Source organism: Dasypus novemcinctus, chromosome 24 (assembly GCF_030445035.2).
Source record: "Dasypus novemcinctus isolate mDasNov1 chromosome 24, mDasNov1.1.hap2, whole genome shotgun sequence".
In the NCBI taxonomy this organism is placed as follows: Eukaryota; Metazoa; Chordata; class Mammalia; order Cingulata; family Dasypodidae; genus Dasypus; species Dasypus novemcinctus.
The window spans coordinates 30243410-30258648 of record NC_080696.1 but is presented as its reverse complement, the minus strand read 5'-3'; the positions used below and the strand labels follow the sequence as shown (position 1 = coordinate 30258648).

At 54.4% G+C, this 15239-nt stretch overlaps 1 protein-coding gene across 6 annotated transcripts in view; it reads left to right on the top strand.

Moving 5' to 3' along the window:
* The first annotated feature begins 7523 nt into the window (after positions 1-7523).
* Positions 7524-15239, top strand: part of LOC101412776 (tyrosine-protein phosphatase non-receptor type substrate 1) — a 41599-nt gene continuing 33883 nt past the window's right edge. Inside the window, exons 1-2 of one of the 6 annotated variants that reach the window (XM_012518849.4) lie at positions 7524-7869; positions 8974-9061. In XM_012518849.4, the coding sequence (XP_012374303.1) occupies positions 8983-9061 (79 nt within the window). In that variant the 5' untranslated portion in view covers positions 7524-7869; positions 8974-8982. Of the gene's footprint in view, positions 7992-8430; positions 8684-8973; positions 9062-15239 lie in introns of those variants that run through there. The other 5 variants (XM_012518848.3, XM_058286817.2, XM_058286815.1 and 2 more) reach the window with 5 other exon arrangements.

Genomic DNA, 15239 nt, shown 5'->3' with positions numbered 1-15239 from the left:
GCGGCCCCCAGAGCAGGCCCCACAGTTCATCTCTCCTAGTCTCTCTCGTCATCCCCCTTCTAGAAGGTGAATGCCTTGGGCCTAGGAGCTGTGACCGTCTCCATGGGGCTGCAGGGCCTGTCAGGAGAACAGTGGTCTTGGGTCCCAGGTCCAGCTTCCTGGGGCTCAGTGAGGCCTGCCCCAGTCCTGCCGGGGTGGGGACACATCCCCCACGGTCTGCACCAGCTCCCCCGGTCCCTCCCACTTCTCCCTGGCAATCTTCTCGGTTTTAGACTTTCACAAAGACCAGGAGGGCTGTAACTTTGGGCACTCTTCTGCCAAATTCTCAGCAACACGTACTTACTAAGCACGGTTGTTTGCTTAAAATTGGGGAGAAGAAGCATTAGGAGAACAAACACAGGCTAATATTTTCTAACTTGGCCCGCTGTGCCCATAAGCAGTGAGAGGCAAGCCATCCATTTCCCTCTCTGTGCCCAGGTTTCCTGATCTTCACGGGGACAGTTAACTACTTTGCTGAACAGGGAATGAGACTGGGAGAGGAAACCCTAACGGTAGAATTTCAGGGACAAGCCTGCCCAGTGCCCAAGGGAGGGGGAAGAAGGAGGAGGAGGGAGGGACTTGGCATCAAAAGTTGTGGGTTCCCACCTCACTTTGCCAGGAACTCAGTTGTCACCCAGGCAACCTCTCCCCCTCAGGGAGCCTCTGTCCACTCACCTGTACAAATGGGTGTAGGAGCGTGAAACAAACCTCAGCAGGGCCGGCCCGCGACTGAGCCCAGCACAAACACAGCGTGACTTGTGAGCGCCCTCGAGGGAACAGGCAAAGGCTCTGGAAACAGCTCTGTGGGTGGCTGCCCGCCCCCTGCCTCCTTCCTTGCTGAGGAGACCATGGTTCACCAGGCCAGAAACCAGTAGCGGAGAAAGTGGCTCCAGTTGTACCTGAAAGCCAGGCCAATTCCTGCCTGGGATAGACACTTCCTCTTGGGAACAGAAATGAGGCCAGCTGGAATTCTGGCCTCCCTTCCCTGCCTGGAAAGGAAACGAGGAGTTCAACGAGGGCACCTGTTCCTCGAGGAAACTCAGCCAAGCCAGCCGTCGGGGCGGAGGGGCCTGAACGCCACTGTCGAGCTGCCAACACTTGCACAGGGGACAGAGCTGCTTCCTGTGTCCTGTTCGGCTCCTTTCACTCTGTCAGCCACTATTTACAGAGGCCTTCTCTGTTCCACGTACTGCTCCAGGTACTAGGGAACAATGGCAAAGACCCTACGTGGAGCCCAAATTTGAGTGGGGGAGAGAGACAGCAATCAATAAACATGTAACATTTATATGCTATCAAGAAATAAAAGTGAGGAAGGGGATAGGAAATGAGAGAGGACAATTTTAGGTCAGGCCAGGTTTCTCTGAGGAGGTAGAATTTGAGCAGAAACCCAGAGGAAGAGATGCAGCAAGCTAGACAGCTAAGTGGGGAAAGAGGCTTCCAGGCACAGGAAAGAGCAAGTGCAAAGGCCCTGAGGCAGGCACCTGCTGGGCATTTCAGGGAATACCAAGAAGGCAAGTATGGCTAGAGTGGCGTGAGGCATAAGGTAGGAGGAGAGCAGGTCAAGAGAGGGGCAGGGGCTGAGATCACGTGGACAACAGGAGAACCTTGGGTTTTATTCCAAGAGACGAGGTAGAGAGCTATTGGGAGATTTTGCCAGAACGAGAAACATGATTTATCTGATTGATGAGTGGAGAATGAATGGTGGGGAACCCAGGGCTCACAGACCATTGCCACCATGGCTTGAACTTTAGTCTATTCAGTAGTTCCCAAAGTGTGGACCAGATGCCTCGGCATCACATGGGACCTTGTTTCAAATGCAAATCTCAGGCCTTACCCCAACATCTTTCTCAGCTGCCATTCATTCAGCTCTATCTCCATTTTATCCATGAATCCTGCCCTCAGCGTGAGGCTGAGACCCAAGATTACACTGTGAGTGAAGGGCAGGGCCTGCAAGTGGACACAGAGCTCTCCACCCCTGTGCAGGAAGGCTTCCAGGCTCCCATCTACTCGGGATCTCAATCATGAGATGTCGAAAGCCTGCTGGGCCCGTGCTGGGCACATGGAGGGACCTGGAAATTGTCAAGCCAGAGGAGGCCTTGTGGGGATTTTCCCCAAGTTCCTGGAGAAGAAGTCAGAATGTGCAAGGGCTGGGGAACCATCTTGGAGTCAAAGCTGGGCTCTGCAGCTCACAAGCTGTGTGTCCATGGACCAGCCCCTTAGCCTCTCTGTGCCTCAGTTTCCTCACTGTGAGATGGGGTAAGAATTGTGTCTGCATTAGAGAGTCATGGTAAGAAGTCCTGAGAGGATCCTTCTGGCCTGGGGCTTAGCACGTGCTCCTACATTTTAGCTGTTAATAGTATTTCTATTACTAGGCAGAATCAGCACTAGAACCCAGGCCTCTGGATGCATGCTGAGGCCACTGCTCCGGCCAAGGCCATCAGCTCTGGGGTCTGCTGCCAGTCTTTGCATCACCACCTTGCAGGGCCCCTCTCCCAGAAGCGTGGGGGAGGCTCCGCTCACCACAGCTGGGCTCTGCTCTGAGCAGAACCAGATCCCCAGAGCCGGAGAACAGTGTACAGGGCCTGACAGCGCCGCCCCACCCTGATGAGCTCGGCCCGCTGCCTGCCTGCCTGCCTGCCTTCCCTGGGAAAGCACTAATTACAGCACGGGTCCCCCAGGCCCTGGCTCTGTGATCTGTCAGAGCCCCTCAGCTGCAGGGCGCTGGCTGGAGTCTCTGAGTGGGTGCTGTCGCTGCCTCTGCCTTCCCCAACAGGGCAGCTGGGTGGGCTCCAGGAACGTCCCACCATGGCTTGAACTTCAGTCTATTTAGTGGTTCTTAAAATGTGGCCCCTGAACCAGTGGTATCAGAATCATCTGGGACTTTGTGTCAAATGCAAATTCTCACACCTTTACTGGAGACCTACTGAACCAGAAACTCCGAGGGCGAGGCCCTGGGATCAGTGTTACATAAAGTCCACCAGGTGATACCAGTGCCCACTGAAGTTGAGAAACCAAATTGTATGGCTGGAGCAGAAGGGTGGGGGGCTGTGAGGAGGTGATTATAAAGTAGGGTCGGTCAAAAATCTCAGGCTCAGATAGAGCTGACTTCAAATCCAGGCTTTGCTGATACTTACTGTGTGATATTGGGCAGGCCAATCTTTTTATTCATTCGATATGTATTTATGGACAACACACTGTTTACAGTTGAAGGCTCTAGAACGGCAGTGCTGGGACAAAACAATGGTGACAACCAACATCCTTACATATATTAACTAATCTAACCCTCACAAGGCACCTGTTTTTTTAGGAGGTACCAGGAATTGAACCGAAAACCTCATACATGGGAAGCAGGCACTCAACCACTTGAGCTACATCTGCTCTGCATAAGAAATGTTTTGAGTGGTAGAGTGTGGGCTATGATGTGGACCATTGACCATAAGGTGCAGCGGTGCTCAGAGATGTATTCACCAAATGCAATGAATGTCTCATGATGATGGAGGAGATTGTTGTTACAGGGCGAGGAGTGGAGTGAAGGGGGTGGGGGGTATATGGGGACCTCATATTTTTTTAAATGTAATATTAAATAAATAAATAAAGACAAAAAAAAAAAAAAGAAATGTTTTGAGTACAGCTCTATCACTCCCCCACTCTGGGCAAGTGAGGCACACAGATCAGCAAACAATGTGCCCCAGGGCTAGTCTGAGGCACACTGGCATTTTAGCCCTAGAATCTGCTTCCAGTGCCATGAACTGAACCACTGAAACCACTGACCTGTGGCTAGTTAGGGAGATGGACAAAATGCAAGAGACACACAATAATGGCAGGTTATGATGAATGCTAGGAAGGAAAAATAAAGTAGAGCATGTTGGGGCAGGAGCCAGGGCGATGATTCTAACAAGGTGGCCTGGCAAGGTCTAAGGAGGTAGCATGTGAACAGAGACCTCTCTAAGTCTCGGTTTCTCATCTGTAAAATGAGAGTGGGTAGCAGCCCCCTTGCAGGTGTGGTGCGAATATCTCACAACAAATGAGAACTGAGGTCCTTCTGTGGAGAACAGAGGTCAAATCCCGGCTGGCTTGGCTGCTGACTAGCCGTGGTCTGGGCCAGTCACTCCATCCCTCTTAGTTGTTTCCTCAGCTGTAAGGGGACCGACAACAGCCACCCCTAGAGGGGCTGCTGTGAGCCTTGGAGATAACCCTGGTAAAGGTCAGAGGGCATAGCAGGGGCACGGGGTCATTGGTCCCATCTCCCGGCCAGCGGCTCCTCTCTGGGGCAGTCAGCCCCCGGGTCCAGGAGGCCCAGGAGTCCTGGCTGTTTTTATTTGTATTGTTCTGGCTCCACAGCTGAGGTCACCTACTCCAAATGGCTCCTCTTCCCTAGAAAAATAGGTCGTTGGCAGCTCCAGCCTCCTGACAGGCCCCACACAAAGGCCGCCTGGCAGGTCTGCCTGCCGATGCCAGGCCAGGGTTACGGGAAGTGAGGCATGGAGCTGGGCAGGCCCTGGTGCCAGGCAGAGCTGGGTCCCGGCAGGTTCCAGCACTTCCTGGTGCAGTGATCCTGGACCAGTCGCTTTCCCTCTCTGAGCTTGATCCTGAGCTCTAGGAAGCGGAACCCAGTGGAGCTGGGTTTGAGGAGATGATGCATACTGAAGTGTCTGGCACACAGCTGGGGCACCATCATCCCCAGCTGCAGAAGCAAAACGACAAGTGTTCTGTTGCCATCATGGTTGTGCTCACATCCATGCCACCACTGACCCCTCATATCAGGATTCCTCGATACTCCTGTTTCACAGATGTAGAGGTTGAGGCTTAAAAAATGTTTTGCCCAAATTACATTAGTAAAATCAACAGTCTTGGCTTTGAAGCTCCAGATCTTCCCTTTCTCTTTCTCACTCAAGTCTTTTCTCCAGAAGACCCCAGACAATAGAGTGGGGACATGGTCTGACTTATATAAAGGGGTTGCTTGGGCTGCTAAAAGGAGAAGAGACAAGAGGGCTAAGGGAGGGAGCAGGGAGCCCTGGTGGGAGATGGTGGAGGCTCAGACCAGGGTGGCAGCAGTGGAAGTGGGGAGAAGCAGTTTGCTTCTGGATGTCATCAGAAGGTAGAGTCAGCAGGATTTGCTTATAAATTTCAGCAAGAAGAGTCAGTTGGGGAGCACCTGGAGTGATGGAGCTGCCTCTGGCTTCCCATCTCGCTTCTTTCAGGTCTTTGCTCAAATATCATCTCCTCACTGAGGTCCTCTCTGACCAGTTTTTATAAGTGTACCCCATACCTCTTCCCTGCTTTGTTTCCCCTTAGAGCACTTATCCCCATCTAGCATACTAAATATTTTACTTACTGGTTTGTCTTCTTGCCTCTAGAATGCCAGTTCTTGGAGGGCAGGGATTTTTGTCTGCCTTTTTCCACCTGCTACATCCCTGGTGTGTAGTGGCTGTTTAATAACTCTTGTTGAGTGTGTGAATGAATGATACATGAATGAAGGCAGTTCTATTTTAATCCAGGGCAGCCCCGGCACCTGCTATGGGGGTGGCTGATTCACATCAATTATCTGACATAACCTCTCTATGTGACTTCAGGCAACTTGTTCCCCTCCCCGCCTCGGTTTACCCACTGGTACCCATCTACCCATTGGTCTCAGTGACCTCCCAGCCTTCACAGTGGGGCCAGGGTGATTTTCCTGGGGGCTCTGGGCCAGGAGCAGAGGTGAGACTGAAGACAGCCCCCGCATCTGGAGGCTGCGGAGCGCCTTTGCCAAAGGTGCTATATATAAATAGCAGGTGGTTTGATCACTCTTCTTCCCTAATCCCTGCAGTCTCTAATCCCAGGCAGGTTTGTGTGTGTGGTGGGGGATGGTGAGTAGCAGAGCCTTCTGGAAGCCCACCGAGTCTCTGACCCTCACCAGCCGCCCCTGCCCCCTCCTACCCCAGATGGATGCTGGTGATGGGTTTTCCCAGGGGCCTCGGCTGCTCACCTTCGTGGTCCTGGGCCAGTTCCTGCCTGGAGAATTGGAGACTTTTTCTTGCCCCCTACCTTCGGTACCAAGGACCACCCCAGGACAGCCTGCTCCTGGGTGCCCGGCTTCCACACTCCCCTCTCTCCAACCCACTCTCCACTGGCAGCCAGGATGGCCTTTTAAACACGTAAATCAGACCATGGCACTCCCCTGCTTAGAACCCTCCGACGGACGGTTTCCCATCTGCAGAGTGAACGCAGGCTCTGGAGGAAGGCCTGCAGGGCGGCGGACCACACAGCCCTCCCCATCCTGACTTTAGTCCCCCCGCCCCTCCCCAGCCAAGCCTCTAGATTTGCTGTTCCCTCTTCCTGCCACACCCTTCTCTCCAAATCTTCACTTCTGGTGATTCAGTGCCCAGGTCTCAGGGAGGCCTCACCTGCCTACCCTTATCTAAATCAGCTCATCCTGCTCACTCTCTCAACTCAGTCTTCTGCTGTCTGTTCATCACTTGTACCTTTCTACTTCTCCAGAATTCTAGAATATGCATTCTTCGTGGATGCAGCCCTGGTATGGGCCACTGTTGCATCTCTCACACCCAAAGAACTGAGAATTCCCTTGTGCTTAAAATGTTGCCTAGAACTCTGTAGGTTCCCAAAGATTTTTGCCAAACATTTTATTTATTTATCAAACACTTTAGGAGCACTTGTGGCAGGCTAGGCACCGTGTTAAGTGATTTACAAGTATTAATTCACTGAATCGTCACAACAGCCTTTTTAGGTCGATACACATTGGCCTCATTTCACAGAGAGAAACTGAGGGACAGAAGTACATTTTTACCCCTGCCCCCCCAAATGCTGCACATCTCTAAGAGGTGGTGGCAGGATTTGAACCCAGGGAGTCTGGTCCATGCTGTCCACAGCTGTGCCTGTCTGCCTCCCTGCCTTAGCACAGCAACAGAACTAGGCACTTTACTGGGCGGCTGTGTGTGGTGGAGGTGATGGGGGAGGGAGGGTAGATATCACCTTGCAAAATTTGTTAGCCTAGAAAGTAGGAATTCAAATCTTGCTTCTACCCCAGGCCTTGCTGTGTGGCCACAGGCAAGTTCTTGTTCTCGCTCTCTCATTCAAAACTTCCTCTGAGCTCATTTCCCACAAGCGGAGGGTCTTGGACCCCTTTTCCTCTGAGTCCCCAGAGACTTCTTTTGCCAGGTGGCGATAACACCTCCACTTCCCCATCACCTGCCTGTCTCCTGGCAGCACAGCTGCTATTTTTCCCAGTGAGGCTCTGTCCTCTCTGATTCCAGGCCTCACCCCCTGCTCTCCTCCTTGCTCTCATCTCCCTCATGACTTGTCATCCTCCCTGAGGCCCCTCCACGCCCACATACCGCTGCCAGGGCCTTCGCCACCGCCGGAACCTGCCATCCCTGACCCAGGCGCAACTGGCCAAGGGAGAACCCTCTCTGGGGAGGCCCCCGGACCCTTCTCCTCGCACCTCTGTGCCACAGCCCCCCTTCTCTCCCTTTCCTCCCTGCGCCTCTTTCCCAGGCGTACTGAAGTCCTTCCTACACACACGCTATTTTTGTACCATCACTCTCTCCTTCCTCCTCCCCTTCCCCCACATTCACTTACTTCCTGCTTTTCCTTCCCTCGGCCCAGCTTTGAAAGAATTCAGCCCCTCTGGCGGGCACCCACCACCAAGAGGAGCCCTTAGGCTTCGGGGCAGGGCCATTTGGGGAGGGGCAAAAGTCAGCGTGTACTACCCCCTCCCCCCATCGCCTTCTCCAGCCTCTCGCCAGCGGGAAGCGGGGACCCACCGCGGGTAGAGTCTGGAGGCTAGGGGAAGTCGTCCGCAACTTCCCCAGTCCACCTTAACAGGACGAGGTAGCCAGTTCGCGACGCTGACCTTAGAAAAACAAGTTTGCGCGAAGTGGAGCGGGGGACCCCGGCCTCAGGGCAGCCCCGGCGGCGCCTCCACCGCCTTCCACCCCTCGCTGGCGGCACAGGTCCGAGCCTGGCATCGGGTGGGAGGTGGAGAAGGGAGAGTGACGGTCCGGGGCTTGGCGGCGGGGGCGGGAGGGGGTATGGCGAGCCGCGAGGGCTTCTGAACTGGCACATTGTTGGGGCCGGAGGCTCGTCTGGTTCCGAGCCCGAGCGGGGTGCGCAGGCGGCGGAGGCTCGCGGGGCTGCAGCCGTGGGCCCGCGCGGAGAGGCCAGAGCCCGGCGCGGCCGCTGGGGGCGACGCTGCCCTCCCCGCGCCCGGCGCGCAGCCCTCGCTCCCTACCCCCGGGCGCGCTGCTGGCTGGCGGGCGCGCAGGCGGGCGCTTGCGGAGGTGTCGGCGGGCCGGAGCCCCGCAGCTTCCCCAGGCGGGAAGAAGGGGGGAAGGGGGAGGGGAAGGGGGAGGGGAAAAGGGAAGGGGCCGAGCTGCCAGGAGGGACCGCGGCCAGGACTGCGGGCCAGGAGCGAGGCGAGCCGCTGGCGCCGCGGAGGAGCCCGGGCGGGGCAGGTGGGCAGCAGCGGGGGCGGCTCCGCGCGGCCGGACTCGGCGGTCCTGCCCCTCGCCCCTGCCCTGCCGTGCTCCTTTCTCCCGCGCTGTGGGTCTCGGTGTGCGCGCTGCCTCGCTCACTCCGCTCTCTCTCTCTTTCTCTCCCTCTGCCTCTCCCTCGGTGTCCCTGGCTCTCTGCCTGGCTCCCTTGGGTCTGTTTCTCTCTCCTGCCGCCTCTCCCTGGCAGTCTCTGCCTTTATTTCTCGCGCGCTTAGGGTCTTCCCCCTCTCCGTCTCTGGATCTCTCCTGGGGGGTGGGGGGGATTCGAAAATCGCGGCGGCGGCGGCTCCTAAGCCGCTCCAGGCGCCGGTTCTGGGAAGGGGAGGGGGGCAGCCCGGCCGAGGGCGGGGGAGGGGAGGGGGGAGCCTTAGTCATTTCCCCGCTCCCAGCCTGCGCCCGCCCGAGCGCGCAGTCACCACCGCTCTTCCTCCTCGCTCCGCAGCCGCGGCCCATGGAGCCCGTCGGCCCGGCCCCCCGCCGCCTCGGGCTGCTGTTCTGCCTGCTGCTCGCCACATCCTGCGCCTGGCCAGGTAAGCAACCCCTGCTCCAGCCCCGCTGCTCTCCCTAAATTAAAGGCTCAGGCCTTTGAGACAGTCCGCTCGGAGCCACTTGCCTAATGTTGAGGGACGAGATCCCTGTAATCAGGCTTACAGGTGTGGAAACTGAGGCACAGAGAGGGTCAGCTACTTGCCCAAGGTCACACAGCCAAGGATGGAACCGAGGTCCTTGCTTTGCAGTCTGTCTGTCTCAATTCTGACTGTGTGGGAATTGTGATGGGCATGGGGGCATAGGGCATATGATGAATTGGTCCACCCACCCCCTGCCCAACCTGAGGGAGGAGGCAGGCTGTCTGCGGTTCTCAAAGCAAGGTGCTCCTGGCCCCTCTAGAAGCTCTCTGGTCCTGGACTAAGCTTTCTACATGTTTGACTTCAGGAGCGGAGAGAGGAGTGGGGGCAGAGGTCATCCCCAGTGCTGCCTGGACTGGGACAGAAATATGCTATTGCAGTTAGAGAAGAGAGTGCGCTCTGCATGGTGCGCAGAGTAAACAGCTACGGCTTATGGGGGGAGAGGGAGAGAAAGAGGGAGCAAGGGAGGCTGTGGTTACCCTGGGGTGAGCTGCTGCGAACAGCAGGGCCTAATGTGAAAACACGGTGGATTGTCCCTGTGATTGCTAAAGCCTGCGGATGGATGCTTGTGCTCCGTGCTGCTTTCCCTTCCCGCCACTCTCCTGGTTCCACACTCCCTCCTGCCTCCCCCCTGGCTCCTAGGCAGCTCCCTGCAGCGCAGGTGCTCTGTGGGGCCCTTACCTGTGGCTCTGAAAGCATGTCGTTTTATTGGCTTACATCTAACACCTGGCTGTAGCCAGCAGGCAGGCTCGAGCTACTGTGTATGCTGGAGCCAAGGAGTGAGGTCACCATTCAGGAGTCCCGTTTCTTAAAGGGGTTTTGCAAAACTGTGGGTCTCCTGGGTCAGCGTGGGGAGCAGAGAAAGAGGTGGGGGTGAAGAATGGGGAGCTTGGAATCCAACCCCCACCTTTTGCATTTGCCTAGAGACTGGTACCCATCTGATAGCAGTGCGAAAGGGGAAACTAACAGAGTGGGTGGAGGGAGGAGTGAAGGGGGACAGCAGCTTCTCTCCACCCTGCAGATCCCCTGAACCAGGGAATCCACACAGGCACAACCCTCCTCTCCCCCAGTTCTCGTCCCCAGTTCTTTCTGTTACGGTTAGGTCCTTGCTGGGTAGAAGGAAGCACTGTTTTCTCCCTGGTGAGTGGCACCTCCAATCTGCTCCTTCCTGCCCGAGCCAGCCATTTGTACCCTGCAAAAGTCCGAGCTCCAGCCTTCCCACCCTTCCTGGCCTGGGAATACCTGAGCTGCCCTCACCAGTGCTCAGTTTTCCTGAAGAAGGGAACTGGGCCCAAGCTAAGTTCTAAATGCGTGATCCAGACTCTTCCCCACCTAGGACCCTGTGGCTCAGTCCTTGGCAAATGAGCAGTGACACCAATTAGCAAGCGTTCCTATGGGCAGCCTGCCTTTTTCAGGCATGGCTGGGAACGCCAGTCTTCTTCATGGGAGCAAATCTCCCTCTTTTGCCTATAAAAACAATCTATAAAATGGTAAAGATTAGGCCATAAAACTTCCGTTCCAATCCATTCAGCATCAATAGCCTGAAAAAGTGGGAGCAGCAGAGGGGCCAAGATTAACTTTGAAATAAATAAATCTTAGGAGGTAAGAATGAATTCCTTAGTTGATGGTGGCAGGGAAAGGATGGGGCGTCACTGTCAGAGCTCAAGCTTCTCGGCATCCTTCACTCTATTTTCTCCGGGGTCCTGTGGTCACACTGCGGGTCCGGACATGGAATTCACTTGAAGGATAGGACTCTAGACCCCTCCCTCAGTTGCTCCAGGCATGGAATTTATGACAAAGCAGAAGAGAGGCAGGCCAGAAGGGTTGGAAGGTAGAAGAAGGCAGTTGTCCAATTTTCTAAGAAAATGGATTTGTTCAAGTGAGAAACTCAAATGTCAGGCTTAGGAAGGCAGCTTCGGATTGAATGACTACTAGTGTCTCAGGCAGAGCTGTCAGTCTGGGAGGGGGTCACGTGATTCTGTGGCTTCACATGATCACCGGGTGGAGGGGGGTGATCATGTGAATTATACTGATTGGGGGAGGCAGGGAAAGAACTTTGCAAACACTGTTGTCAGTGCCAACATTGCAAAAGGGAAATTTTTAAAAGATGCCGGTGAAGTCACTAACTTGTGTTCTTGGGGCGAACGGGAGGCCTGTTTTCTATGACAGCTGTGCTGTGGGAGAATCTGAGAATAGGGCAGGGTGAGTCCCAGGACGTGGGGACTCCTGAGCAGCCTGATGCAGCCGCACCTGCAGGTGCATCGGGGGCTGCAGCCAGCACCATGACCCTGCATGTCACCTCCCCCACAGACCTCAGACGAGCCCCTATTCACTCCTTTGCTCCAGCTTGGAGGAAGCAGGCTGAGCTGGGGTTCAGACTTCAGGGGGCAGCTGGGTCATCTGGTGAACCTCTCTGACCTTTCTTGTAACAGGGTGGCATACTTCTGGCTCGAATGTGCTTCCCTAAGTGGTAAATGTACTCTCACTTCCTTTTTCGTAAGAAGAGAAGGGGGTGGGGGGCTTTGTCCTCAACATGCTCAGGCTGTCGAAAGGTCCTTTAAAGCCGTGGTGTTTTCTGGGTACTTTCTGGCCACTAATTATTCCTTTACCAACCCCACGGAGACTCGTGGGGTGATTCATTCCTTTTCTCGCAGCCATTCAACATGTGCAAAGTCTTAATGTGAACCATGTGTTGAGAGACAGGAGGACCACTGTTCGGTGAAAGTCAACTGCATGCCAGGCTGTGCTGACACTTTTCTCTGCATAATGTCATTAATCGGCAAAGCAAACCATGAGTTGGCTGTCATCCCATTTAGCAGATGAGGTATATCGAGGACCAAAACCAGAGGGAGTACCTTTGCCAAGGAGCAAGTGGTTGGGAGCCCGGATTTTGAATCCAGGCCTTGCTAAGTGGGCTCTGAGGGAAGGAGTTCAGTGACTCACTCAAGCTCACTTCATGAAGTGGAGTGTGTGGGGTCCCCGGGCCAGAGGAGCCCCCTGCAGCCTTAGGAGGGTTGGTAGAGGGGCTCCTTCTTAGGGCAGAAGATTTTTACTACATCATGGTCATTTCTTGGAAAGCCCCTCTGAGATGGGACTACTGACAGCCCCTTGGCCGGCCCAAGTGACAACTCGTGGGGAGCGATACAGCTCCCCCTAGGAGCCCCCCATCTGGGCTGCCGAGCTCTGGAGCCCCCAGAGCTGGAAGACTCCTTGTTGCGTCTTCCTGGTGCCCTTTGTGACAGATGGAGAGGGGGTGTACGAGAGGAAGGGAGTCTAAAAGTGTCGTGCGGATCCCACACGTACTCGCACACTGCTTCCAATGGCTCCCTGCGACAGGTTATTTTTTTATTTGTAGCCTCGGACTGACAGCAGGATTTTTTTCTTCTCTCTTTTTAAATGTGCTCATACTTCTGGCCTGTCAACACAATTCAGATCATATCACTCCCTTGCTCAAAACTGTTGAGTGGGTCCAAGTTTTCTTTAAAAAAAAAACAACAAAAAAGCCATCAAACCCTGGAGTAGGGCCTAGTCTCTCTTGCTGACAGAGCTTATTTCAAGGCACATGTTTCCCAAAGAGCTGACCTGTTGAGGCGATGCAGGATAGAGGCTTCCTCCCTGCTGGCCAAAGCTTTCTTGGCCACACACCACACCCTCATACTTTAAAGACCCCAAAAAGTCCCACGACGTAGAATCCCAAGCTGGACCAGTTTGCTCCAGTGAGCCCCAAACTTACAGGAACAAGAGGCCTTTGGTTTGCATAACATTAGCACATGGCCTGCCCAAGTTTGGTGTTCTCAGCTAGACACATTCCCCTTCCCAGCACCAAGCCTTTGGCCTAAGCTCTCCTGCATCAGAAATAGAAATGCCTTTCCCCTGGACCTCCTTTTCTTCTCTTTCTTCAAAATTCAACCTGCACCACTGCCTCCTGCTCCAAGGGATTTCTTCCTCCTCTGGCCCCTCCTCCACGCACAGTATTTTGTCCCCCTGCCTGAACTGCTTATTACTCTCTGTGTTTCTTTTTTTTTTTTTTAAAGATTTATTTATTTATTTCTCTCCCCTTCCCACCCCCACCCCAGTTGTCTGTTCTCTGTGTCTATTTGCTGCGTCATCTTCTTTGTCCGCTTCTGTTGTTGTCGGCGGCACAGGAATCTGTGTTTCTTTTTGTTGCGTCATCTTGCTGTGTCAGCTCTCCGTGTGTGTGGCACCATTCCTGGGCAGGCTGCACTTTCTTTTGCACTGGGTGGCTCTCCTTACAGGGCGCACTCCTCACGTGTGGGGGCTCCCCTACACAGGGGACACCCCTGTGTGGCACGGCACTCCTTGTGCGCATCAGCACTGCGCATGGGCCAACTCCACATGGGTCAAGGAGGCCCTGGGTTTGAACCGTGGACCTCCCATGTGGTAGACGGACGTCCTAACCACTGGGCCAAGTCCGCTTCCCATCTCTGTGTTTCATACGTTAACCCTAACAGCTGGTTCATGTCACGGTTCTGCCACTTTAGAAAGCCATTTAGCCTCCCTGTGTGAAGACAACACAGCCTGTGCTAAGGCTGGGGCATGGAGCCAGAACCCTGGGAAAATTTACTCAACTTCTCTGCACCTCACTTTCCTCATCTATGAAAGAGGAAAGATATTAACAATTGTGTTTCAAAGATTGAGTTAATTAATACACATGTAAAGCTTGAAGCCATGTCTGGCATGTAATAAGTGTTCAATACATAGTAGCCAGTATTATAATCATCATTTTATTTTATCTTGATTTCCAAATCTATAAAATTGGGACTCATGAAGCACCTAGCACACCTCCTCAATGGATGCTCTAAAGAAAAAAAACCAACAACAAAAACTCTTAGCTGAGTGGATGGTGTTTGGCGTGGGGTTTCCCTGGAAAATTTATCCTGCTGGGAAATGGAGAAGGGCAGCAAAACCCAGCTAGAGCATCAGCTTAAAATTGTTCCTGGGACTGAGTGCTGTGGGCACAGACTGCCTCTGCATGTCTCTGTCCAAACCAACAGGTCTGGAAGGATGGATTCCCAAACCTGCAAAGCTGGGGGAGGAGTGGGGGGAGAGGACCGATGAGAGAGAGATCCATTCTCTCCAGCCGGCCTCACTGTGCCTCCAAGAAAAAAGGGCCTGGGTGGAATGCCAGGTCTCCTGCAGTCCAGGCCAAGGCTTTGCTAGAAGTTCCCACCATTAAAGCCAGAAATCTGACAGCATCCTGAATTCCATAAGAAAATGCTACAGTAATAATAACAGGACCATCATTTCTGGGCCTTTGCGGGGCTCAGCATTTGGCCAGCAGGATCCCAGTGGCACTCACAATTACCCCGGACCCATTTGACCAGTGAGGAAACAGTCTCAGAGAGGCCAAGCGATTTGCTCAAGGCTACACAGCAAGTGGCAGAGTTGGGCTGGGGTCCCAGATCATTCTGATTGCAGAGCCCATGTTAACTGCTGCATCCCCATTCCTTAGGTAGCACTTAGGCAAGGAAGCTGAGGCCCAGAGGTGCTGGCATCTCACTCTCTTGGTGCTTCTCTCATATTTCTGTCAATCAACAATATGCTCCTGGGAGGTGGGGGCGGCCTCCCAGGAAACAGGATGAGTTTCCGTCCCCATGCTGGAGAAGGAAGCCTCTATTTTCACAGCTGAAGCTGCTTTCCTAACTTCAGGCATTCCTGGGGCGGGACTTCAGATGGAGCCCTCTGCAAGATGCATTTTCCCTGCCAGATGCCTGGCCAGGCCTTCAGAGGGATGCGGAACAGCTGAGGTGGAGGTTGGAAATGCTGTAGAATTGGTTCTTTGTGTCTGTAAGATTTCCTGGCACATCCTTTTGGGGACTCGGGGTGTTAGATGGCTGTCGATTGCCGCCGGGAGCTGAAGGAGATCAGGTGTGCATATCAGGAGGGGACTGGAATGGAGGAGTGAGCCATGGGCCTCCCAGCCAGGAGAGGCGGCTGGACCGGGGGTGGGGGCAGCCAGGGCTGCCCCGTTCTTCAAGCTGACAGTGTCCTCCAGAAATGGAGCCCAAGGAAGGAAATAGTGCCCACTGAGCCCCGCTGTACGCCAAGCAGGCCGAGCTTT